The sequence below is a fragment of the Chlorocebus sabaeus genome, chromosome 4 (assembly GCF_047675955.1).
Source record: "Chlorocebus sabaeus isolate Y175 chromosome 4, mChlSab1.0.hap1, whole genome shotgun sequence".
NCBI lineage: Eukaryota > Metazoa > Chordata > Mammalia > Primates > Cercopithecidae > Chlorocebus > Chlorocebus sabaeus.
The window spans coordinates 16,671,259-16,696,668 of NC_132907.1; the positions used below are offsets into that span (position 1 = coordinate 16,671,259).

Consider the following 25,410-nt stretch of genomic DNA (forward strand, 5'->3'; position numbering starts at 1 on the left):
TAACCTGATTAAAAATGAGCAAAGGACTTAAATACACAGTTCTACAAAGAAGATGTTTTAAAAATCACCATATTAAAATGTGCTCAACATCAATAATCGTAAGAGAAATGCAGTTTGCATTTGTGATTTGTCATCTTACACCCATTAGGATGGCTATCATCAAAAGAACGGAAGGCTAGGAACACTGGCTCATGCCTATAATCCCAGCACTTTGGGAGGCTGAGGGGAGAGGACTGCTTGAGCCTAGGAGTTCAAGACTACAGTGAACTACAATTGAGCCACTGCACCCTGGGCAACAGTGCAAGACCCTGTCTCTTAAAAAAAAAAAAAAACAGAAAATAATAAATGTTGGCAGGAATCTGGAGAAATTGCACTGCTGGTGGTAATATAAAATGGTGCGACCATTATGGAAAACAATATGTAGATTGTTCAAAAAATTAAAAATAGAATTACCATAGGATCCAGCAATCTCATTTCTGGGTAGATACCCAGAATAATTCAAAACTGGACCTTGAAGAGATATTTGCATACCTGTGTTCATTATAGTATTATTCACAATAGCCGAGAGGTAGAAGCAAACCAGGTGTCCATCAGTGTTTGAACGAATAAAGAAAATGTGGTATATACATGCAATGGAATATTAAGGAGTTTCAAATAGAAGGAAATCCTGCAATATGCAATAATGTGGATGAACCTGGAGGACATTATGTTAAGTGAAATAATCTAGTCACAAAAAGACAAATACCATGTGAGTCCATATTAATTATCTAAAATAGTCAAAATTATAGAAACAAAGTAGAAAAGGAAAAGGAAGAATTAGTGTTTAATGGGCATAAAGTGTGAGTTTTACAAGATAAAAAAAGTTATAGAGATCCGTTGCACAATAATGGGAAAATGAATATACTTAACACTACCGAGCTGTATACTTAAAAATGGTTAAGATGAGCTAGGCAGAGTGGCACATACCTTTAATCCTAGCCACTTAGGAGGCTGAGGTGGGAGAATACTTTGAATCCAGGAGTTTAAGACGAGCCTGGGCAACATGGCAAGACCTCATCTCAAAATAAAAATGAAACAAAAATTTAAAAACTAAAAAAAAATCTTAAATAGTTAAGATGGTAAATTTAATGTTGTATATTGTTTTACCACAATAAAAGAAAAAGAAATTGAAAAAAATGCAACCAAACAACTTTTAAAAAGGGAAATCAAGAAGGGCCAGAAATCATTGAAATGGAATACTAAAAATAATGAAGATTAATGAAGCCAAAATCTGGGTTTTGTTAAAGATTAATAGGATACATCAAGAAAAAGGGAGAAGAAACAAATAAACAAAATAGGGTCTTTCCCTAGAAAAATCTGAGGACCATTGAACAGTACTTTCTCTTAAATTGGAAAAACCAATTAATCTTTAAAATCAAAGCAAAATGCACATATCAGTATCTAATTCCTCATAAACTGAGGCTTCCTAACAGACCAGTACAAACCAAAGCAATATATGCTTCCTGTGAGAGAAAATTTAATTAAATATGGATTAGTGGTCAGTGGTTTCCGCTGGAAGAGTGTGTGATTGTTAGGAAAGAAAAACAGTCAACTGGCTGTGACACTCCAATGATGATCTGCCTGAGGCCTTTCTTTATTAAGGTAAGAAAAATTAAAATGATTTTCTGTATCAATCAGGTTTGTAGAATCACTTTATAAAAATAATAGTATTGATGTGATAATGATGATAAATCCACTCCTCTACCTCACATTAATCTAGAATAGCTGTCTTTTTAATGTAATACTTATCTTTCTTTTTACTTGCAACACACCAATGACCCCAACTTCCAGATATCCTGTGTGCTTGGGTTTTTGGCTGTTGTTCCCTTTCTTTTTAGCCAGGTTTGCTTCTGATTAGTTTCTAATTCTCTCATTTAATCTGTTCCTACTTCCCAGAGAGCAATAAGACCTCAGCTGAGGGAGCCAGAAAATCTTTGAACAATTTGTCCTTGGTCCAAAAGAAAGTTATTATCGCCACCTTTTAAATGAAGCAACTCAGACTGAAACAAGTTGAGACTTAGATTACCTCCCTATTTGTGAAATGCTTCTTCCATTATTCCATCCTTACTTTTTACAGTGCCTCATACTTTCTTACTGGAAAGGTTAAAAAGGGCTCAAAGCATAGACAACCAAAAAGGGACTTGAAAACACCCATCGTACAACTTATAGACAATCAACCTAAATACCGTGACGAATCTTTTTCTGAATCAATTCAAGATAAATTAAAGAAATAAATGAGAAAGACAAGAAATTAAAAGGGCTTTGGAAGACTTTTATTCATGATATAAGGAAAGATTTCTTTCTTTCTTTTTTTTTTCTTGAAATGGAGTCTCACTCTGTCTTCCAGGCTGGAGTGCACTGGCGTGATCTTGGCTCACTGCAACCTCTGCCTCCCAGGTTCAAGCGATTCTCCTGCCTCAGCCTCCTGAGTAGCTGGGACCACAGGTGTGCGCCACCACACCCAGCTAATTTTTGTATTTTTAGTAGAGACGGGGTTTTGCCATGTTGGCCAGGCTGGTCTCGAACTCCTGCCCTCAGGTGGTCTGCCTGCCTCAGCCTCCCAAAGTGCTGAGATTACAGGTGTGAGCCACCGCACCTAGCTAAGCAAACTACACAATTCTTTATTAATCAAAATGCTTGGAGAATAGTGTGGAGGGTATCTCCATTTGAAGGAAAGACAGATGAAAAGAAGTGTGTAATTTTTTTAAGGACCCCCAATATTATTTAAGTGTGGCAATCTCTTTTTATTTCACTAAGGGCTGTAACAAGAAAGTGTTGGCTTTTAGCTTTTGAATAAAATGATACATATTCCAAACATAGAAAGTAATGTTGGTTTAGGAGTAGGGAGCAGCATTTCAGTTGTCATTTTGGTACTTCCAACATATGAAAACCTATTATGCCCCTGCTACAGGTATAATAGAACCTGTGGTGGAGATTGTGATTGTCTTCGTTGGGTTTTTAATACTCATCTTTATGTTGCCCTGAATGCATACATGAAGTTTTTGCACCAGAGACAGATTATGATAATTACTGTGCTGGATTCCCTTGTCCTAGTTCTTATCCCTGGAGGCATGCAATGAGAACCAGATGTCATCCTCTATGAGGTCTGTACTGTAAGTGAGGAATTCTGAGAAAATGAAACTGAGCATTTATATAGAAGAGAAAGACAGCTGTCCTCCCCTTCTAAAAGAAGAGAGAAAAAAGGCGGGGCATGGTGGCTCAAGCCTGTAATCCTAGCACTTTGGGAGGCCAAGGCGGGTGGATCACCCGAGGTCAGGAGTTCAAGACCAGCCTGACCAACATGGAGGAACCCTGTCTCTACTAAAAATACAAAATTAGTCGGGCATGATGGTGGGCACCTGTAATCCCAGCTACTTGGGAGGCTGAGGCAGGAGAATCACTTAAACCTGGGAGTCAGAGGTTGCGGTGAGCCAAGATTGCACCATTGCACTCTGGCCTGGGCAACAAGAGCGAAACTCGGTCTCAAAAAAAAAAAAACAAAAGAGAGAGGAAAAAAAAAACCTTTACCCCTGGAAGGCAAGATGGAGAGGATCCTGGGTTCTCACTCCAAGTTTTTGATTGATTGATTGATTGGTTGAGACAGGGCTCACTCTGTCCGCTAGGCTGGAGTGCAGTGGCATGATCATGGCTCATTGCAGCCTCAACCTCCCAGGCTCAAGCAATCTATCTCAGCCTCCCAAGTAGCTGACACTACAAGCGTGTGCTGTCACGCCTGGCTAATTTTTGTAGGGATGGGGTCTCCCTGTGTTGCCCAGGCTGGTGTCAAACTCCTGGGTTCAAGCAATCCTCCCATCTTAGCCTCCTGAGTAGCTGAGACTACAGGTGTGCCCCACTACGCCTGGCTAATTTTTGTATTTTTTGTAGAGATAGGGGTCTCACTATATTGCCCATGCTGGTCTCAAACTCCTGACCTCAAGTGTTCCACCTGCCTCAGCCTCTCAAAGTGCTGGGATTACAGCCATGAGCCACTGTGCCCAGCATCTCTGTCAATTTTCTCTGGGTCATCTATATAGTTCTATCTTCAAGTTCATAGAATCTTTTCTCTGATATCTATATTTTGCTATTGACCACATTCGGTGAGGCTATATTACTTACATTTTTCAGTTCCATAATTTCCACTTATGTCTCTTTTATATTTGCTGATACTTTTCATTTGTTTCATGTTTGTAACTGTTCATAGAAGCTTTTTTTTTTTTTTTTTTTTTGAGATGGAGTTTCACTCTTGTTGCCCAGGCTGGAGTGAAATGGTGCGATCTCGGCTCACTGCAACCTCTGCCTCCTGGGTTTGAGCGATTCTCCTGCCTCAGCCTCCTGAGTAACTGGGATTACAGGCATGTGCCATGATGCCCAGCTAATTTTGTATTTTTAGTAGAGACGGGGTTTCTCCATGTTGGTCAGGCTGGTCTCAAACTCCCAACCTCAGGTGATCCGCCCACCTCGGCCTCCCAAAGTGCTGAGATTGCAGACGTGAGCCACCGCGCCTGGCCTGAAGCATTTTTATAATGACTGCTTTAAATTCCTTGTCAGATAACTCTAGTGTCTGTGTTGTCCCATTGTTGATATCTGTTAATTGTCTTTTCTCATTCAAATTGAGATTTTTCTGGCTCTCAGTATAATGAGTGATTTTTCTATTGTGTCCTGGACATTTTGGGGATTGTTAGGGGACCCTGGATCTTATTAAGTCTTCTTTTTTAGTAGGGCCCTGCTGATGCTGCCAGCAGGGAAAAGGGGTAGAAATCTAGGCTACTCATGTGGCCTCCACTGACATTCCACCCTACTGGAGGGGTTGGGGGAGGCCAGGGAAGAGCACTGTTACCATCAGGTGGAGGGTAGAACTTCAGGATCCCTACTCTTACCTCCTCTGCACCATCCCAGAAGAGTAGTGGAGGGGTGCCTCATGACTGCCAGGCAAGGATGAATGTCTAGGCTCTCTACTCAGTATTTGCTGAGGGGGATGGGGGTAGAAATATGTTTCTATACAATTTGGCTGGATTAGGGCAGTTTTGTCAAAAGGTTTCTGTCTTGCCAGACTGTTCCTTTCCTCATCTGTTGGCAAAAAAAAGCAGGCTTTATGGGGGAATTTTTTTGTCTATGTGCATTGACATTTTTGGGTTGTCGACTTCTCCAGCACCTAGCTCAGAATATATAAGAGGCAAAAAGAAAACCCAGAGAACTAAGCACCATGTTATTCCTTAAGTTTCAGGGTCCCTGGCCATTCCACTTCCTTTTCTCCACCTTTCAGAATCTTCTTATATTTGCTTTATATATAATGTCCAGGGGTTTTAGCTTACCTAAAGGGAAGAATAAGGGAAAATTCATCTGCTCCATCTTTTCTGGAACCAGAAGTCCAGCTCCCTTAACAGAAGATACTGCTTTTTTCCCCCTGGGTAACACTACTGTCTATACCTGGAGGAATGGGAGAAACTTTTCCAGCAAAAATAAAATCTAGGCTGGGCATGGTGGTTCATGCCTATAATCCCAGCACTTTGGGAGACTGAGGCAGGTGGATCACCTGAGGTCAGAAATTCGAGATCAGTCTGGCCAACATGATGAAACCCCATCTCTACTAAAAAATAAGAAAAATTAGCCGGGTGTGGTGGTAGGTACCTGTAATCCTGCAACTCAGGAGGCTGAGGCAAGAGAATCGCCTGAACCTGGGAGGTGAAGGTTGCAGTGAGCCGAGATCATGCCATTGCGCTCCAACCTGGGCAACAAGAGCAAAACTCCATCTCAAAAATAATTTTAAAATAAAATAAAATAAAATAAATAAAGTAAAATAAAAAATGAAATTTAGAAATGTCTCTGTTCTTCCAAACAAGTTGAGGGGGTCCTTCCCAAGGGCCTCTGCTGCCCAGTATGCCCACAGTTCACTAGTGGAGGAGCAAGGGAGGCCCCTTAGAAAAAGTAGAGCCAGTGCAGATTTATAAGAGAAAAATGATTTGTTAGGGTTGGATTATCAGCATTTTTTAAATTCCCCCACATCCCACATTTCAGTGTATAATAGGGAAAGGAAACATCCATTTAGAAAGGGGACTTTAAAAGGTCACAACTAAAGCATTATGTACTTTTTTACACTTAATTTTTTTTTAGAGATGGGATCTTGCTGTGTTGCTCAGGTTTGTCTCAAACTCCTGGCCTTGAGCAATCCTCCCACCTTGGCCTCCCAAAATACCACTGCACCTGGCCAAAAACACTATACACTGTTTTCCCCCAGAACTCCCCCTGCCCCCAGGCAATGATTAAATAAAGAAAAAAAAATGTTCCCTTGTATTCTGGTTTTAATTTAGATCTTTACTTAATTGGACCTGTAACTTCTCACTCTAGGCTGTCTATCTAATAATTACAAAAAAAAACCAAGCAGATTGTAAAGGTGAAAAGTTATGAACCTGATGTAGACGCAATGGTCATCAAAGACCGAACTTACATAACTGCTGAGGTAATGAGTAATGTAAGTGTTAATCTTCTTATTCTATAACTTTTTCTTGGTTGAATCAGCAGATCTGCCCAAGGTCTGATGATTGATCATGCCTGACAAGCTGGATGTATTAGATGTAGTTTTTTAAGGATTCACCTTTTCATCTGCTTTTGGTATTTTCTATCTTAGGCTGCTAGCTGACCTCATTTTTCCCCTAAGAGCTTTTCTTACAACATGAATATTGAACTGGTTATTGCAAGCTTTCTTATTAAGACAAACATCCAGGCTTCTACAGGATCTGTCTTTTTTACGAAATGTACCCTTCATTTCTTGCTTGTTCTGCTTATACATTTCTACTTTCTTTGCTTCTGATGGCTTCTGATTTTTCTTGTCCTGTTTACAGTTTATCTGAATTGGCTTCTCTTGCAGAGTTCCCTGTTTCTGATGATGGAGTTCCTTGAGAATCTCTACTCTCTGCTGTAAGATTTGGCATTCATTCTCTAGCAAAGCTGCCATCAACTGCAATGAATAGGTGTCATGGCTCAGTTTCTTCACCTGTTCCTCCAGCTCATGCTTAGCTGATACTTCATTATTTGGCTGGGTTTGGAAATCGACTCCATTATTTCTGAGAGTCTCACTTACGTCTTTCTGAGATTTCTGATAGGATTTTATCAGTTCACTGAGCTCAGTATGTTGTTTACTCCAGTGTTCTGCTTCCTGTAGTAATTGCTCCATGTTGTTCCTAATTTTCATAGTTTCTTCTTGAACATTAAGGAGTCTGTTTTTTGCTTTTTCCTGACTTTGTTGAGTTTCGTTGACTTTTTTTTCTTCTAAACGATTTACCAAATCTCTTGCAAAAACTTGTACTATGTTCTCAGAGTCCTGGTTTTCCAATATCGTCTCCTGTTTATGTTCATTCTCTTCTTTCTCTGGGGCTAAATTAACAGGCAGGTTTGTTGATAACATTTCATTGATTTTGTCAAGTCCTCTGATATTTTCTTTGTGGGCTGACACATCCTCAGAAATATTGGTTTCCTCAAAAAGTTCTTTTGCTTCTGTGATCTTCTCTTCAAAACCTGCCATATTTTTAAGAATATCTTTAATTTCTTTCAAGAGACTGTTAAACTTCTCTGCAGTCTGTTTTTCTGTAACTTGATGGCTGCTATTCTTTAGGGAAGGGAGAGAGCCCCAGGAGGAAGGGGAAAGTGATCCAATTTCGAATAAGGCAATGGTAATCCTAGGGTCCAGAGATTCTTGATGAGGATCAGGAGTAGGGTTAAGGGTTTTGGAGATGGTGGGCATCTCAGCTGACTTCACAGAGTTGGCCATTGGGACAGAAGGAAAGCAGAAAACCTTAGAGATTCCAGGATGGACAGGTGATGTTCCTTCGTGCAAATGTGGCTGGAGATCAAGCAGAAGTCAGGGACCAAAGTTAAGGATGAAAATTGGGGAGCTGATGTTTAGGTGGAAGGTGGCATCTCAGACAGCCTTGTGGGGAGGAAGGGTGGGAAAGGGGACCAGGGCTGGGGCTCCATCTCTTCTCCTCTAGGCACCCGGTGTTTATTCTCTGGCCCTAGCAACCAGGTCTTTATTTTGTCACTGCACCATTGTGGCCTATCCGTAGTGTCACAATGGAAGTCTCTTAAATTCCTGCCCAGTGATTCCTGCATCAAAATCCACCTTGAGCTACCCCTACTCCTCATGCCAGAAAGAGCTCATCAACAGCTCTTCCCCTCAATTTCTAGGTTGCTAATCATCTCAGTCTAAATGCAATCAGTTACTTCCCTACTTCACCTCTATCCCCTCACAATCCTGACCTCAACCGCAGCATGTTTTGACCACTTAAGGGCATTGCTGAGACCAGTCCACTCTGGTGAGGTCTCCATCCTTTCATGGCACTCACAGGCTTTACTGTTCCCATTCTAGGAGAGATGTGACTGTAAGAGAAAGTTATCCACACAAAACAAAACCCTGAGAGTGAGAGCCTTTTGTGATTTTAGGAAAGTAATGTCAGGAGTCCCTCCATTCAAAAATATTCTACTGCTGCAAGAAGGGACTATCTGAATGGTTATTTATAATAGCAACACAATTACAAACTGGGACTTTTCTTGGCTTTGAATATAGGCATCCTTTAAGACAGGCTTGGCAAGCTTACTCGCAAATCATTTACATCAGGTGATAGAAAACTTTGACCATTGCTTTTCACAGTAACTTATTTGGGGATTTTTTTTTTTTTTTTTTTTTTGGCTCTTTTATTGATCCTCTAAGATTTCTACACTCTACACAGTAACTTGTTAAAATGACACAATTATGTTTCTAAAGTGTTTGATTAGCAGGGCATGGTAGTGTCTGCCTGTGGTCCCAGCTACTTGGGAGGCTGAGGCGAGAGGATCACTTGAGCCTGGGAGGCTGAGGCTGCAGTGAGCCATGACTATGCTACTTATTGCACTCCAGCTTGGGCAACACAGCAAGATCCTATCTCAAAAAATTAAAAAATTGGCCAGGTGCAGTTGACTCATGCCTGTAATCCCAGCACTTTGGGAGGCTAAGGCAGGCAGATCACTTGAGGCTGGGAGTTCAGGATCAGCCTGGGCAACATGACGAAACCCCATCTCTACTAAAAATGAAAAAATTAGCTGGGCATGGCAGCACACACCTGTAATCCCAGCTGCTCGGAAGGCTGAGGCACGAGGCTTGCTTGAACCCGGAAGGAGGAGGTTGCAGTGAGCTGAGATCGCACCACTGCACTCCAGCCTGGGTGACAGAACAAGACATTGCCTCAAAAAAAAATTGAAAAATAAAAAGCATTTGAAACAGGTAAATCTATAGTGGGTTATAGGAAAGTAACAAGTTTATTAAAATTCTTATATTTTAATAAACTGCTTTCTTGTCTTTTTGTTCTTAGGAGTCAGGTCTTGAGAATATAGAACTCAATCAAAGAAAACACTTCTTGCATATTACTTTTTCCTGGCCTTCAAAATCTTGCTAGCAAGCACTTTAATAGAAATTTGCTTTCAATCTTAAGGGAAAACTCATACTCAGGTTTTTTTTCCCCTAGAGAAGAGAAATTTATATGTTTTCTTTCTTCTCCAGTTACCAACTCACTTTGGCTCTAATTCCCTAGAGCCTCATGCTCATCTTTCAGCCAGCTGGGCTCCAGGCCATCGTCACTCAGATACAGCAGGGTTGGTCTCTGTTTTTACTTGAAAAAGGAACACCTTTTCTAATTCACACAATGACAGCACAGATGCTAGCAACTGTCCTTATGCTTTAATTCCATTTTAGAAGTTCAGCATTGGTTCTTATTTCCCCCTTTGACTCAAGCATCATTTAAGACAATTTCTTAATCTCCAGGACAAGGGGAATTTTTTCTGATTCGATAATTAATTTCTAGGTTTACCATACTGTATTCAGAAAATGTCTGTAATATTTCTGCCTTTTGAAATTGATATTTTCTTTCTGGCCTAAAAGATGATCAGTGTTCATGTATGTTCCCTAGATACTTTTTTTTTTTAATTTATTTATTATTATTATACTTTAAGTTGTAGGGTACATGTGCACAACGTGCAGGTTTGTTACATATGTATACTTGTGCCATGTTGGTGTGCTGCACCCATCAACTTGTCATTTACATCAGGTATAACTCCCAATGCAATCCCTCCCCCCTCCCCCCTCCCCATGATAGGCCCCGGTGTGTGATGTTCCCCTTCCCGCCCTAGATACTTAAAAAGAAAAGTATTCTCTATCCTCTTGTGCTTGCAGCTTTTTAATGCTCTCAGACATAAATCTAATATTGCTCTTGTCTTGATTTTTTTTTAATGAAAACTGGTTTGAAGGTAGCATGGTCAAGATATGAAGATAATTTTTTTCTTTAATCTGAAAAGAGCCAGGCACAGTGGTTCACATCTGTAATCCTAACACTTTGGGAGGCTGAAGTGGGTGGATCACCTGAGATCAAGAGTTCGAGACCAGCCTGGCCAATGGGGGAAACCCCATATCTACTTTAAAAAAAAAAAAAAAAAAAAAAAAAAATTAGCCAGGCATGGTGGCGTGCACCTGTAATCCCAGCTACTTGGGAGGCTGAAGCAGGAGATTCGCTTGAACCCGGGAGGTGGAGGTTGCAGTGAGCCAAGATTGTGCCACGGCACTCCAGTCTGGACAACAAGAGTGAAACTCCATCTCAAAAAAAAAGAAAAAAAAATCTGAAAAGGATTTAAATATTTCCTTTCCCCTACAACTAGAATGAATTCCAATTAACAGTTGTTAATTTTATTGGAAATGTGTTGATGTTAGACACTGAAAGGTATATAGATGTTGAGAAACAAGAGCAGTCCTCTTGTCTCTATTGACACATATTCCCCAGTGGATAACCACGAAGATTAAACACATTTGGACTGTTTTACAATTTCTATCCACTAAATTTCACATAGCTTAATGACTCATGAAAGACAAAATTGGCTGGGCATGGTGGCTCATGCCTATAATCTGAGCACTTTGGGAGGCTGAAGTGGGAGGATCACTTGAGTCCAGGAGTTCAAGATCAGCCTGGGAAACATGGTGAAACCCCCATCTCTATTAAAAATACAAAAATTAGCCAGGCATGGTAGCGCATGTTTATAGTGCCAGCTACCTGGGAGGCTGAGGTGGGAGGATGGTGTGAACCTGGGAGGTTGAGGCTGCAGTAAGCCGTAAGCATGCCACTGCACTCCACCTTGGGCGACAGAATGTGACATTGTCTAAAAAAAAAAGAAAAGAAAAAAAAGAAGAAAGAAAAGAAAAAGAACTGTTTCTAAAATTGTTAAGGTGACAACTTGTGTCAAATTTTTCTTTCATTTTCTGTTTCTGGGTTGGGGGACAGTGTCTTGCTCTGTAGCCCAGGTTGGAGTACAGCGGGGCAATCATGGCTCACCTACAGCCTCAAACTCCAAGGCTCAAGCAATCTTCCTGCCTCAGCTTCCTGAGTAGCTAGGACTACAGGCACACACCACCACATCTAGCTAGTTTTGGTTTGTTTTGTAGAGACAGGGATCTCACTGTGTTGCCCTGGCTAGTCTCAAACTCCTGGGCTCAACTAATCCTCCTGCCTCAGCCTCTCAAAGTGTTGGGATTACAGGCATGAGCCACTGTGCCCAAATTTTTCTCTCTTTAAAACAAGACTGCCTTTACAAAAATATAAAATCAATGTTCTCCTTTAATACATTTGAATTTCAAAGTGAGTATGAAAATATAGAATGTAGGCTGAGCACAGTGGCTCACGATTGTAATCCCAGCACTTTGGGAGGCCGAGGCAGGCTCATCACTTGAGCTCAGAAGTTCGAGACCAGGTTACACAGCTTGGTGAAACTCCTTCTCTACTAAAAATACAACATTAGCTGGGTGTGGTGGTGTCTGCTTGTAGTCCCAGCTACTCGGGAGGCTGATGTGGGAGGGTCACTTGAACCCAGGAAGTAGAGACTGCAGTGAGTCGAGCTCCCATTATTACACTGCAGCCTCAGCCACAGGAGTGAGACCCTGTCTCAAAAATAAATTAATTAAAAAAAATAAAATATAGAATGTTTCTTTTTCTTTCAATAGTACATTCTTTTATAAATTTTTAAAAATTATTTTATTTTATTATTATTATTATTATACTTTAAGCTCTAGGGTACATGTGCATAACATGCAGGTTTGTTACATATGTATACTTGTGCCATGTTGGTGTGCTGCACCCATCAACTCATCAGCACCCATCAACTCGTCATTTACATCAGGTATAACTCCCAATGCAATCCCTCCCCCCTCCCCCCTCCCCATGATAGGCCCCAGTGTGTGATGTTCCCCTTCCTGAGTCCAAGTGATCTCCTTGTTCAGTTCCCACCTATGAGTGAGAACATGCGATATTTGGTTTTCTGTTCTTGTGATAGTTTGCTGAGAACGATGGTTTCCAGCTGCATCCATGTCCCTACAAAGGACACAAACTCATCCTTTTTTATGGCTGCATAGTATTCCATGGTGTATATGTGCCACATTTTCTTAATCCAGTCTGTCACTGATGGACATTTGGGTTGATTCCAAGTCTTTGCTATTGTGAATAGTGCCGCAATAAACATACGTGTGCATGTGTCTTTATAGCAGCATGATTTATAATCCTTTGGGTAGATACCCAGTAATGGGATGGCTGGGTCATATGGTACTTCTAGTTCTAGATTCTTGAGGAGTCACCATACTGTTTTCCATAATGGCTGAACTAGTTTACAATCCCACCAACAGTGTAAAAGTGTTCCTATTTCTCCACATCCTCTCCAGCACCTGTTGTTTCCTGACTTTTTAATGATTGCCATTCTAACTGGTGTGAGATGGTATCTCATTGTGGTTTTGATTTGCATTTCTCTGATGGTCAGTGATGATGAGCATTTTTTCATGTGTCTGTTGGCTGTATGAATGTCTTCTTTTGAGAAATGTCTGTTCATATCCTTTGCCCACTTTTTGATGGGGTTGTTTGTTTTTTTCTTGTAAATTTGTTTGAGTTCTTTGTAGGTTCTGGATATTAGCCCTTTGTCAGATGAGTAGATTGCAAAAATTTTCTCCCATTCTGTAGGTTGCCTGTTCACTCTGATGGTAGTTTCTTCTGCTGTGCAGAAGCTCTTTAGTTTAATTAGATCCCATTTGTCAATTTTGGCTTTTGTTGCCATTGCTTTTGGTGTTTTAGACATGAAGTCCTTGCCCATACCTATGTCCTGAATGGTATTATCTAGGTTTTCTTCCAGGGTTTTTATGGTATTAGGTCTAACATTTAAGTCTCTAATCCATCTTGAATTAATTTTCGTATAAGGAGTAAGGAAAGGATCCAGTTTCAGCTTTCTAATTATGGCTAGCCAATTTTCCCAGCACCATTTATTAAGTAGGGAATCCTTTCCCCATTTCTTGTTTGTCTCAGGTTTGTCAAAGATCAGATGGCTGTAGATGTGTGGTATTATTTCTGAGGACTCTGTTCTGTTCCATTGGTCTATATCTCTGTTTTGGTACCAGTACCATGCTGTTTTGGTTACTATAGCCTTGTAGTATAGTTTGAAGTCAGGTAGCGTGATGCCTCCAGCTTTGTTCTTTTGACTTAGGATTGTCTTGGCAATGAGGGTTCTTTTTTGGTTCTATATGAACTTGAAAGCAGTTTTTTCCAATTCTGTGAAGAAACTCATTGGTAGCTTGATGGGGATGGCATTGAATCTAGAAATTACCTTGGGAGTATGGCCATTTTCATGATATTGATTCTTCCTATCCATGAGCATGGTATGTTCTTCCATTTGTTTGTGTCCTCTTTTAGTTCACTGAGCAGTGGTTTGTAGTTCTCCTTGAAGAGGTCCTTTACATCCCTTGTAAGTTGGATTCCTAGGTATTTCATTCTCTTTGAAGCAATTGTGAATGGAGGTTCATTCATGATTTGGCTCTCTGTCTGTCTGTTACTGGTGTATAAGAATGCTTGTGATTTTTGCACATTTATTTTGTATCCTGAGACTTTGCTGAAGTTGCTTATCAGCTTAAGGAGATTTGGGGCTGAGACAATGGGGTTTTCTAAATATACAATCATGTCATCTGCAAACAGGGACAATTTGACTTCTTCTTTTCCTAACTGAATGCCCTTTATTTCTTTCTCTTGTCTGATTGCCCTGGCCAGAACTTCCAACACTATGTTGAATAGGAGTGGTGAGAGAGGGCATCCCTGTCTTGTGTCAGTTTTCAAAGGGAATTTTTCCAGTTTTTGCCCATTCAGTATGATATTGGCTGTGGGTTTGTCATAAATAGCTTTCATTATTTTGAGATATGTTCCATCAATACCAAATTTATTGAGCGTTTTTAGCATGAAGGGCTGTTGAATTTTGTCAAAGGCCTTTTCTGCATCTATTGAGATAATCATGTGGTTCTTGTCTTTGGTTCTATTTATATGCTGGATTACATTTACTGATTTGTGTATGCTGAACCAGCCTTGCATCCCAGGGATGAAGCCCACTTGATCATGGTGGATAAGCTTTTTGATGTGCTGCTGGATCCGGTTTGCCAGTATTTTATTGAGGATTTTTGCATCGATGTTCATCGGGGATATTGGTCTAAAATTCTCTTTTTTTGTTGTGTCTCTGCCAGGCTTTGGTATCAGGATGATGTTGGCCTCATAAAATGAGTTAGGGAGGATTCCCTCTTTTTCTATTGATTGGAATAGTTTCAGAAAGAATGGTACCAGCTCCTCCTTGTACCTCTGGTAGAATTCAGCTGTGAATCCATCTGGTCCTGGACTTTTTTTGGTTGGTAGGCTATTAATTATTGCCTCAATTTCAGAGTCTACTATTGGTCTATTCAGGAATTCAGCTTCCTCCTGGTTTAGTCTTGGGAGAGTGTAAGTGTCCAGGAAATTATCCATTTCTTCTAGATTTTCTAGTTTATTTGTGTAGAGGTGTTTATAGTATTTTCTGATGGTAGTTTGTATTTCTGTGGGGTCAGTGGTGATATCCCCTTTATCATTTTTTATTGCGTCTATTTGATTCTTCTCTCTTTTCTTCTTTATTAGTCTTGCTAGCGGTCTATCAATTTTGTTGATCTTTTCAAAAAACCAACTCCTGGATTCATTGATTTTTTGGAGGGTTTTTTGTATCTCTATCTCCTTCAGTTCTGCTCTGATCTTAGTTATTTCTTGCCTTCTGCTAGCTTTTGAATGTGTTTGCTCTTGCTTCTCTAGTTCTTCTAATTGTGATGTTAGAGTGTCAATTTTAGATCTTTCCAGCTTTCTCTTGTGGGCATAGTGCTATAAATTTCCCTATACACACTGCCTTAAATGTGTCCCAGAGATTCTGGTATGTTGTATCGTTGTTCTCATTGGTTTCAAAGAACATCTTTATTTCTGCCTTCATTTCATTGTGTACCCAGTAGTCATTCAGGAGCAGGTTGTTCAGTTTCCATGTAGTTGAGCGGTTTTGACTGAGTTTCTTAGTCCTGAGTTCTAGTTTGATTGCACTGTGGTCTGAGAGACAGTTCGTTATAATTTCTGTTCTTGTACATTTGCTGAGGAGTACTTTACTTCCAATTATGTGGTCAATTTTGCAATTAAGTGTGATGTGGTGCTGAGTAGAATGTATATTCTGTTGATTTGGGGTGGAGAGTTCTGTAGATGTCTATTAGGTCTGCTTGGTGCAGAGCTGAGTTCAATTCCTGGATATCCTTGTTAACTTTCTGTCTCGTTGATCTATCTAATGTTGACAGTGGGGTGTTGAAGTCTCCCATTATTATTGTATGGGAGTCTAAGTCTCTTTGTACGTCTCTAAGGACTTGCTTTATGAATCTGGGTGCTCCTGTATTGGGTGCATATATATTTAGGATAGTTAGCTCTTCCTGTTGAATTGATCCCTTTACCATTATGTAATGGCCTTCTTTGTCTCTTTTGATCTTTGATGGTTTAAAGTTTGTTTTATCAGAGACTAGTATTGCAACCCCTGCTTTGTTTTGTTTTCCATTTGTTTGGTAGATCTTTCTCCATCCCTTTATTTTGAGCCTATGTATGTCTCTGCATGTGAGATGGGTCTCCTGAATACAGCAGACTGATGGGTCTTGACTCTTTATCCAGTTTGCCAGTCTGTGTCTTTTAATTGGAGCATTTAGTCCATTTACATTTAAGGTTAATATTGTTATGTGTGAACTTGATCCTGCCATTGTGATATTAACTGGTTATTTTGCTCGTTAGTTGATGCAGTTTCTTCCTAGCCTTGATGGTCTTTACATTTTGGCATGTTTTTGCAATGGCTGGTACCGGTTGTTCCTTTCCATGTTTAGTGCTTCCTTCAGGGTCTCTTGTAAGGCAGGCCTGGTGGTGACAAAATCTCTAAGCATTTGCTTATCTGTAAAGGATTTTATTTCTCCTTCACTTATGAAACTCAGTTTGGCTGATATGAAATTCTGGGTTGAAAATTCTTTTCTTTAAGAATGTTGAATATTGGCCCCCACTCTCTTCTGGCTTGTAGAGTTTCTGCCGAGAGATCTGCTGTTAGTCTGATGGGCTTCCCTTTGTGGGTAACCCGACCTTTCTCTCTGGCTGCCCTTAAGATTTTTTCCTTCATTTCAACTTTGGTGAATCTGGCAATTATGTGTCTTGGAGTTGCTCTTCTTGAGGAGTATCTCTGTGGCGTTCTCTGTATTTCCTGAATTTGAATGTTGGCCTGCCCTACTAGGTTGGGGAAGTTCTCCTGGATGATATCCTGAAGAGTGTTTTCCAACTTGGTTCCATTTTCCCCCTCACTTTCAGGCACCCCAATCAGACGTAGATTTGGTCTTTTTACATAATCCCATACTTCTTGCAGGCTTTGTTCATTTCTTTTTCTTCTTTTTTCTTTAGATTTCTCTTCTCGCTTCATTTCGTTCATTTGATCCTCAATCGCTGATACTCTTTCTTCCAGTTGATCGAGTCGGTTACTGAAGCTTGTGCATTTGTCACGTATTTCTCGTGTCATGGTTTTCATCTCTGTCAGTTCATTTATGGCCTTCTCTGCATTAATTATTCTAGTTATCAATTCTTCCACTCTTTTTTCAAGATTTTTAGTTTCTTTGCACTGGGTACGTAATTCCTCCTTTAGCTCTGAGAAGTTTGATGAACTGAAGCCTTCTTCTCTCATCTCGTCAAAGTCATTCTCCGTCCAGCTTTGATCCGTTGCTGGCGATGAGCTGCGTTCCTTTGCAGGGGGAGATGTGCTCTTATTTTTTGAATTTCCAGCTTTCCTGCCCTGCTTTTTCCCCATCTTTGTGGTTTTATCTGCCTCTGGTCTTTGATGATGGTGATGTACTGATGGGGTTTTGGTGTGGGTGTCCTTCCTGTTTGTTAGTTTTCCTTCTAACAGTCAGGACCCTCAGCTGTAGGTCTGTTGGAGATTGCTTGAGGTCCACTCCAGACCCTGTTTGCCTGGGTATCAGCAGCAGAGGCTGCAGAAGATAGAATATTTCTGAACAGCGAGTGTACCTGTCTGATTCTTGCTTTGGAAGCTTCCTCTCAGGGGTGTACTCCACCGTGTGAGGTGTGGGTTGTTGGTCTGCCCCTAGTGGGGGATGTCTCCCAGTTAGGCTACTCAAGGGTCAGGGACCCACTTGAGCAGGCAGTCTGTCCGTTCTCAGATCTCATCCTCCATATTGGGAGATCCACTGCTCTCTTCAAAGCTGTCAGAGAGAGTCATTTGTGTCTGCAGAGGTTTCAGCTGCTTTTTTTGTTGTTGTTGTTGTTTAGCTGTGCCCTGTCCCCAGAGGTAGAGTCTACAGAGACAGGCAGGACTCCTTGAGCTGCTGTGAGCTCCACCCAGCTCAAGCTTCCCAGCGGTTTTGTTTACCTACTTAAGCCTCAGCAATGGCGGGCACCCCTCCCCCAGCCTCGCTTCTGCCTTGCCGTTAGATTGCAGACTGCTGTGCTAGCAATGAGGGAGGCTCCGTGGGCGTGGGACCTTCCCAGCCACGTGTGGGATATAATCTCCTGGTGTGCCCGTTTGCTAAGATCCTTGGTAAAGTGCAGTATTGGGGTGGGAGTTACCCGATTTTCCAGGTGTTGTGTGTCTCAGTTCCCCTGGCTAGGAAAAGGGATTCCCTTCTCCCTTGTGCTTCCCAGGTGAGGCGATCCCTTGCCCTGCTTCGACTCTTGCTGGTCGGGCTGCAGCAGCTGACCAGCACCGATTGTCCTGCACTCCCTGGTGAGATGAACCCAGTACCTCAGTTGAAAATGCAGAAATCACCTGTCTTCTGTGTCGCTCGCGCCGGGAGTTGGAGACTGGAGCTGTTCCTATTTGGCCATCTTGCTCCGCCCCCCAGAATGTTTCATTCATTATTCTTTTTTAAAAAATGAAAGGTCTCACGTATTTATTACTCAACCCAGCCAAACAACACGCTCATAACTGATTCAGAGAGAAAAAAATATATTCCCAATAAAATGTCCAACTCTCCAGATAGTGGTGACATTTTCAGCTTGATATGGTAACATGATCGTGACCTTCAGACAGCATAAATATGTGTGCCATCTCATTTGCAATTCCTTACAGACCTAGCTTGGTTCTTCTCCAATGTCTCCTTTTGGAGTTGTACCTGATTTTATTACCAGTTTTCATCCGAATCCACTGGGGAATGGGACGATTTTGCTTTTGTTTTTTAGCCAGGAATCACTTAATCCTGAAAGTCTTGTGAGAAGACATGGTGAGAAGTGGAGTCAGGCACACACCACGATGACGGAGAAAGGAAGAGCTCATTGATGACTCTTTTGGTATCAAGTGACAGAGACTAAACTCAAACCGACTTAAGCCAAATAAACTGAGACAGAATGGGTGGAAGGTTGAGAGTATCAGTGACTCATGCTTAACATGGTTAAGTTTACCAAGAAACCTATGGTTTCTGCCATACCTAGGTTCAGGGGCTGAAGTTATATAATTAGAACTGGACCTCACCATCTCTGAGTTGTCTCTCTCTGTGCCTTCACTCTTAGGATTCTTTCTCTACATGGTGGTATCGGGTAACTCCAGGTTTATATCCTACAAATTGAACAATTCCAGAGGAAAACAAATTTATCTTTCCTTATAGTTCTAGCAAAAGTGCCAAGGAAGGCACTGATTGGCCCAGGTAAGTCATGTGTTCATGGAGTTTTGGGGTGGGTCAGCTCATGAACTGGACCAGGGAGGGATTAAGTGGCATAATGGGGGGGCAGTTATCAGAAGAGAGGGGAATGTGGTTGGGCACGTTGGTTCACACCTGTAATCCCAGCACTTGGGGAGGCTGAGGCCACAGACCCACTGAGGTCAGGAGTTCTGGACCAGCCTGGCCAACATGGGGAAATGCTGTGTCTATTAAAAATACAAAAATTAGCCGAGCATGATGGTGGGCACCTGTAATCCCAACTACTCGGGAGGCTGAGGACAGGAGCAATCGCTTGAACTGGAGAGGTGGAGGTTGCAGTGAGCCAAGATCATGCTGTTGCACTCCAGCCTAGGCAACAGAACAAGACTCCATCTCACAAAGAAAAAAAAAAAAGAAAGAAAGGAAAATAGGGGAATGAGTGTCTGTCTGGCAAAACCAACAGATGCCTACCACATTGTGCCTACAACAAAATAATAGCACAAACCTCTGCTTTCTATCCAAATTAAAGATACGCTGTACCCCTTGGAGATTCTGGTATCTCCTACAAGACTTGTGCAACCAGGCCAGGCACAGTGGCTCACACCTATAATCCCAGCACTTTGGGAGGCCAAGGCAGGCAGATCATCTCAGGTCAGGGGTTTGAGACCAGCCTGACCAACATGGAGAAACCCTGTCACTACTAAAAATACAAAAATTAGCCAGGCATGGTGGCGCATGCCTGTACTCCCAGCTACTCGGGAGACTGAGGCAGGAGAATTGCTTGAATTCGGGAGGCAGAGGTTGCAGTGAGCTGAGATCGCCCCATTGCACTCCAGCCTGGGCAACAAAAGCAAAACTCTGTCTCAAAATAAATAAATAAAATAAAATAAAAAGACTTGTGCAACTGATAATTACCCTTGATAATAATCGCTTATATTATTAACTCAGAGATAATCCTTTTTTATGTGGGAATCATTTTTTAACCTTTTATTTAGAAAAATTTTAGATTTAGAGAAAAGCTGCAAAAATAGTAGAGTTCCCATGTATCCTTCACCCAATATCCCCTAAGTTTAACTTCTTATGTAATTATAGTGCAATTATCAAAACTAACGTCAGCACGATGCTACTAAATAAACTACAGATTTTACTGGGGTTTCACCAGTTTCCTCTCTAATGTTCTTTTTCTGTTCTAGGATCCCACACTGCATTTTGTCATGTCTAATTTCCTCAGTGACAGGTCTCAATCTTTTCCTATTTTTCATGACACTTCTGAAGAGTACTCCTCAGTTGTTTTGTAGAATTTCAATTTTCAGACAATTTTCCCTTTAGAATGGCTACCTACAAACGCACTACTACTTCTAAAAGCATCATACAAATAATGATTAAAATCACACCTTGCATTGAATCCTTGTAAACATCAAGACTAACCCTTGGACGGTCACCACCAATCAGTTATTATTCTTTGGTTTTTTAAAAAAACCTATTAAACAGGCCAGGAGCGGTGGCTCAGGTCTGTAATCCCAGGACTTTGGGAGGCCGAGATGGGCAGATCACGAGGTCAGGAGATCGAGACCATCCTGGCTAACATGGTGAAACACCATCTCTACTAAAAATACAAAAATTAGCCAGGTGTGGTGGTGGGCGCCTATAGTCCCAGCTACTCAGGAGGCTGAGGCAGGAGAATGGTGTGAACCCAGGAGGCGGAGCTTGCAGTGAGCCACTCCAGCCTGGGTGACAGAGTGAGACTCTGTCTCTAAAAACAAAAACAAAAACAAAAACCTATTAAACAATTACATAAAATTTATATATATGTATATTTTGGAGTCAGGATCTGGAGTGCAGTGGTGTGATCATAGCTCACTGCAGACTCAAACTCAGGCTTAAGCCATCCTTCTACCTCAGCCTCCTGAGTCACTGGGATTACAGGCATACACCACCGTGCCCAGCTCAAATATTTTTCATTATACCAAAAACTTTTCATGATATTAAAATTATTCAAACATATTTGAGCAATAAAATAAATGACTGTATTGGACTATAACCTAAATAATAAAACAAATATCTAGCCAGATGCAGTGGCTCATGCCTCTAACCCCAGCATTTTGGGAGGCTGAGGCGGTGGATCACCTGAGGTCGGGAGGTGAAGACCAGCCTGACCAACATGGAGAAACCCATCTCTACTAAAAATACAAAATTAGCCAGGCATGGTGGCGCCTGCCTGTAATCCCAGCTACTCGGGAGGCTGAGGCAGGAGAATCGCTTGAACCCGGGAGGCAGAGGTTGCGGTGGGTGAAGGAAGCCGAGATCGCGCCTTTGCACTCCAGCCTGGGCAACAAGAGTGAAACTGTCTCAAAAAAAAAAAAAAAAAATTCTATGAAACCATAGGTTGTTGAATGAGTAAATAAATAAATACAGGAAAAGAGACACTTCTTCTTCACCAAATAATTCCAATTAATATATAGGAAACGAATGACGGAAACAGAAACCATCCTTAGAACACCACTGTAACAACTGTTGCAGACAAGATCCTCCTATGGGTACTAAAATTAGGAGAAACAGGATATTTGCATAGTCTCAAAGTAATTAACAAGATGTTTGTTAAATACAAACAAAAAGATAGTAACTTCATAGTCGATAAACCCAGTAGATAGCTGTCTTAATGAGGTGATCAAAGCTAACATAACCAGAAATTAGACATATTCACATCATGTACCCTTTTGTATTGATATAGGAGTTAAAAAGAAATTACTTAAGCAGATAGGATACAGAAATCCTGGGTAAGGTTTCCCTTTTAATGAAAAGCAGCCCCAGGGCCAGGCATGGTAGATCACGCCTGTAATCCCAGCACTTTGGGAAGCCAAGGTGGGTGGATCAACTGAGGTCAGGAGTTCGAGACGAGCCTGACCAACATGGTGAAACCCCATCTCCACTAAGAATACAAAAAATTAGCCACGTGTGATGGCAGTCACCTGTCATCCCAGCTACTCGGGAGGCTGAGGCAGGAGAATCGCTTGAAGCCAGAAGGCAGAGGTTGCAGTGAGCTGAGATCATGCCACTGCACTCCAGCCTGGGTGTGACAGAGCAAGACTCCGTCTCAAAAAAAAAAAAAAGAAAAAGAAAAGCAGCCCACAAATCATTTCCTTTTCTACCAAAGAGCAGCCTGTAAAATCAAGCTGCAGACGTAAACAAGCAAGCTGGAAGCTGGCACCGGTGAATGCCAGCAGTTGTGCAAATAGTAATATACCACCTAGGACTAGGCATGTTCAAAATGGCGGCTCCATCTTCTGTTGTTGCAGCCACGTGTACCCTAAGGAACAGACAAGATGGCGCCAGCCCAGTGGCAAGCTCATTTGCATAATAAGATTAGGGTAGGTGACCAGCTTTCCCTGGCCTCTATGTAAGTGTCACACTTGGTCAAACCAATATGTGAGCCCAGGTAAATCAGACACCACCTTCTTCTCAAGCCTGCCTATAAAATCTGCGGCAGTCGGCTGCTATTCTGTGTTTTGGAGCCTCTGTCTCCCAAGTAGCTGCTCTCCTCTCTCCTTTCTGCTACATATTAAACTTTCCGCTCCTTAACCCAACCACATGTCTCTGTCCTTAATTTTCTTGGCACAAGATGACCAACCCCAGGTGTTTACTCCAGACAATGATGCTGCCTCAAAATGATACACTAAGAACTTACCACTTCTGTGGCATTTTTACCGAAATTGCATCACCTCAATCTAATAATGATTAGAAATTAGACAAACACAAATGGAGACAAACTGCTATTATTGTGTTTTATGCGCAATGTGGTAGGCATCTGTTGGCGCCTCTGACAGTCATTTCTCATATGAAAAACTTTAATATGGAAATGTTTCGGTATAATAAAAAAATTTTATTTTATATAATTGTTTAACAGATTTCTTTAAAACCAAAGAATAATAGCTGGCCATGCATGGTGGCTCACACCTGTAATCCTATCACTTTGGGAGGCCGAAGTGGGAGGATCTCTTGGGTACAGGAGTTCGAGACGAGCCTGGACAACATAGTGAGACGTTCTCTCTCCAAAAAAAGGAAAAAAAGGTAAGAATAATAGCTGCTGATTGGTGATAACTATTCAAGGGGTAAAGTCTTTACATTCACAAGGAATTCTATGCAGGGTGTGATTGTAAGCATAATTTTATGATGCTTTTAGATGTAGTAGTGCACCTATAGGTAGCCAGTTTAGAGGGGAAATTGAAGATTGAAATTTTTATTCAAAAATCAAAAATTACAGAATCTCCTTTCTTCAGCATGTCCTTTTCTGTAACCACCAGGTGGTGCCATGAGCTTTAAAAATTACTATACAAATGTTACTTTTTTTGGTGGCGTAATACCTGAACTCTAGAATAAGTGGAACCTTAGAGATATTCTCATCAAAAGTCTTTTTTTTTTCCTAAGAGGCTTGCCCAACATTACAGCTAGTTGTGATGAGAGCTGGGATCAGAGTCCAAGTCTCCTGCCTTATTAAAGTTGCTGGAGAGGCAGGTTCTGCAGACAGGAGGCTACAGAAGAATTTTAAAAAATACCTGCTAAGTGTTATACAGAAAAAGGATTATGAGGCCAGGTGCAGTGGCTCATGCCTGTAATCCCAGCACTTTGGGAGGTTGAGGCGGGTGGATCACCTGAGGTCAGGAGTTCGAGACCAGCCTGGCCAATATAGTGAAACCCTGTCTCTACTAAAAATACAAAAATTAGCTGGGTGTGGTGGCACGCACTTGTAATCCCAGCTACTTGGGAGGCTAAGGCACGAGAATCACTTGAACCTGGGAGGCAGAAGTTGCAGTGAGCTGAGATCGCACCACTGCACTCAGCCTGAGCAACAGAGTCAGACTCTGTCTCAAAAAAAAAAAAAAAAAGAAAGAAAGAAAAAGGATTATGAGGAAGAGCGGGCTTTCAACATTGGTGAGACTGACTTGCTTTACAAGGGCACTGGCAAACAAACCTATGTAACACAAATGGCATTTCAACTGACAAAAATGTTGAGACCGGAGGCTCACAAGAACCTCACCCTGTATTGCTCCGAAAGCCATAGTAACCACCAGTTCAATGTTTGGAGTGACTTGGTAGATTGTGATTACTGCAAATGATGAGAATCAACTCTACGTAGAAATAAATGTAATAAAAAGAAGTGCAATACTTCTGAAAACTCTAAAACAGTGTTGAAAGATATTAAAGCTTCAAATAAGTGGAAAAAGATCTCATGTTCATGGATTTGGAGACTTAATATCCTTAAGATAGCAATATTTCCTAAATTGATCCACCAATTCAACACAATCCCTTTCAAAATCCCAGCTCCCTCTTGCCAAAATTGACAAGCTGTACATCCATTTGACAGACCTGGTGCAATTACTGTGTGCTGCTAAGGTTCTCACTACAGATGCAAGTGTCTTTGTACTTTCTGTCTGTCTTATTGTGGCAGCCAAGACTGAATAGAGGAAAACAGAGGAAAAATATGGACAGAGAAGTTTCGCAGATCAGAAATAACCTTGTAAACAGTGAAGAGCCTGTTTCACTTCAAAGAAGAACCCAAAATTTGAGTATACATGAGAAGTGTTGAGAAATATCTCCTACCACCCTCACCTGGTTGATCACACTTAAGTAAAAGCTGAAAGGTTAGGCTAATGAAAAGCAAGTTGGGGAATGTGGGGGGGATAAATTGGCAAGCTGATCCTAAAAATCATATAGAAATTCAAGGGATCTAGAATAAACCAGAACAATCTTAGTAAAGGAGAATGAAGTAGGAAGGCTTATATTCACTGACAGTGATCAAGGCCGTGTGAAAGGATAGCCACATAAGGCCAGACACGGTGGCTCACGCCTGTAATCCCAGGTGTGATTATCCACTTTGGGAACCCAAGGTGGGTGGATCACTTGAGGTCAGGAGTTCGAGACCAGCCTGGCCAACACGGTGAAATCCCATCTCTACTAAAAATGCAACATCAGCCAGGTCTAGTGGCACATGCCTGTGATCCCAGATACTTGGGAGGCTGAGGCAGGAGAATTGCTTGAACCTGGGAGGCGGAGGTTGTAAGAGAGCCGAGGTCATTCCATTGCACTCCACCCTGGGCAACAAGAGCGGAAACTCCATCTTGAAAAAAGAAAAAAAAAAAAAAAGAAAGGACAGACACATAAACCAGTGGAACAAAATAGAGAGCTCAGAAATAGAACCATACTAACATAGTCAACTGATTTTTATCAAAGATACAAAGGCGATTCAATGGAGAAATAGTCTTTTTCAACAAATGGTGATGAACAAATTGGACATCTATATGCAAAAACAATAAACTTTGACACATCTCACACCTTAGAAAAAA

General features: G+C 41.3%; 1 protein-coding gene and 1 long non-coding RNA gene across 2 annotated transcripts; one reads left to right on the plus strand and one right to left on the minus strand.

Moving 5' to 3' along the window:
* Positions 1-1,570: 1,570 nt before the first annotated feature.
* Positions 1,571-23,109, plus strand: LOC140711564 (uncharacterized). The gene is made up of 3 exons (XR_012092839.1): positions 1,571-1,641; positions 18,942-19,075; positions 22,974-23,109. It is a non-coding gene; the product is annotated as an uncharacterized lncRNA (long non-coding RNA).
* Positions 6,656-7,921, minus strand: SPZ1 (spermatogenic leucine zipper 1). The gene has a single exon (XM_007976654.3). It carries the CDS (start codon positions 7,802-7,804, stop codon positions 6,656-6,658), a length of 1,149 nt encoding a protein of 382 aa, XP_007974845.2. The 5' UTR covers positions 7,805-7,921.
* Positions 23,110-25,410: the final 2,301 nt, after the last annotated feature.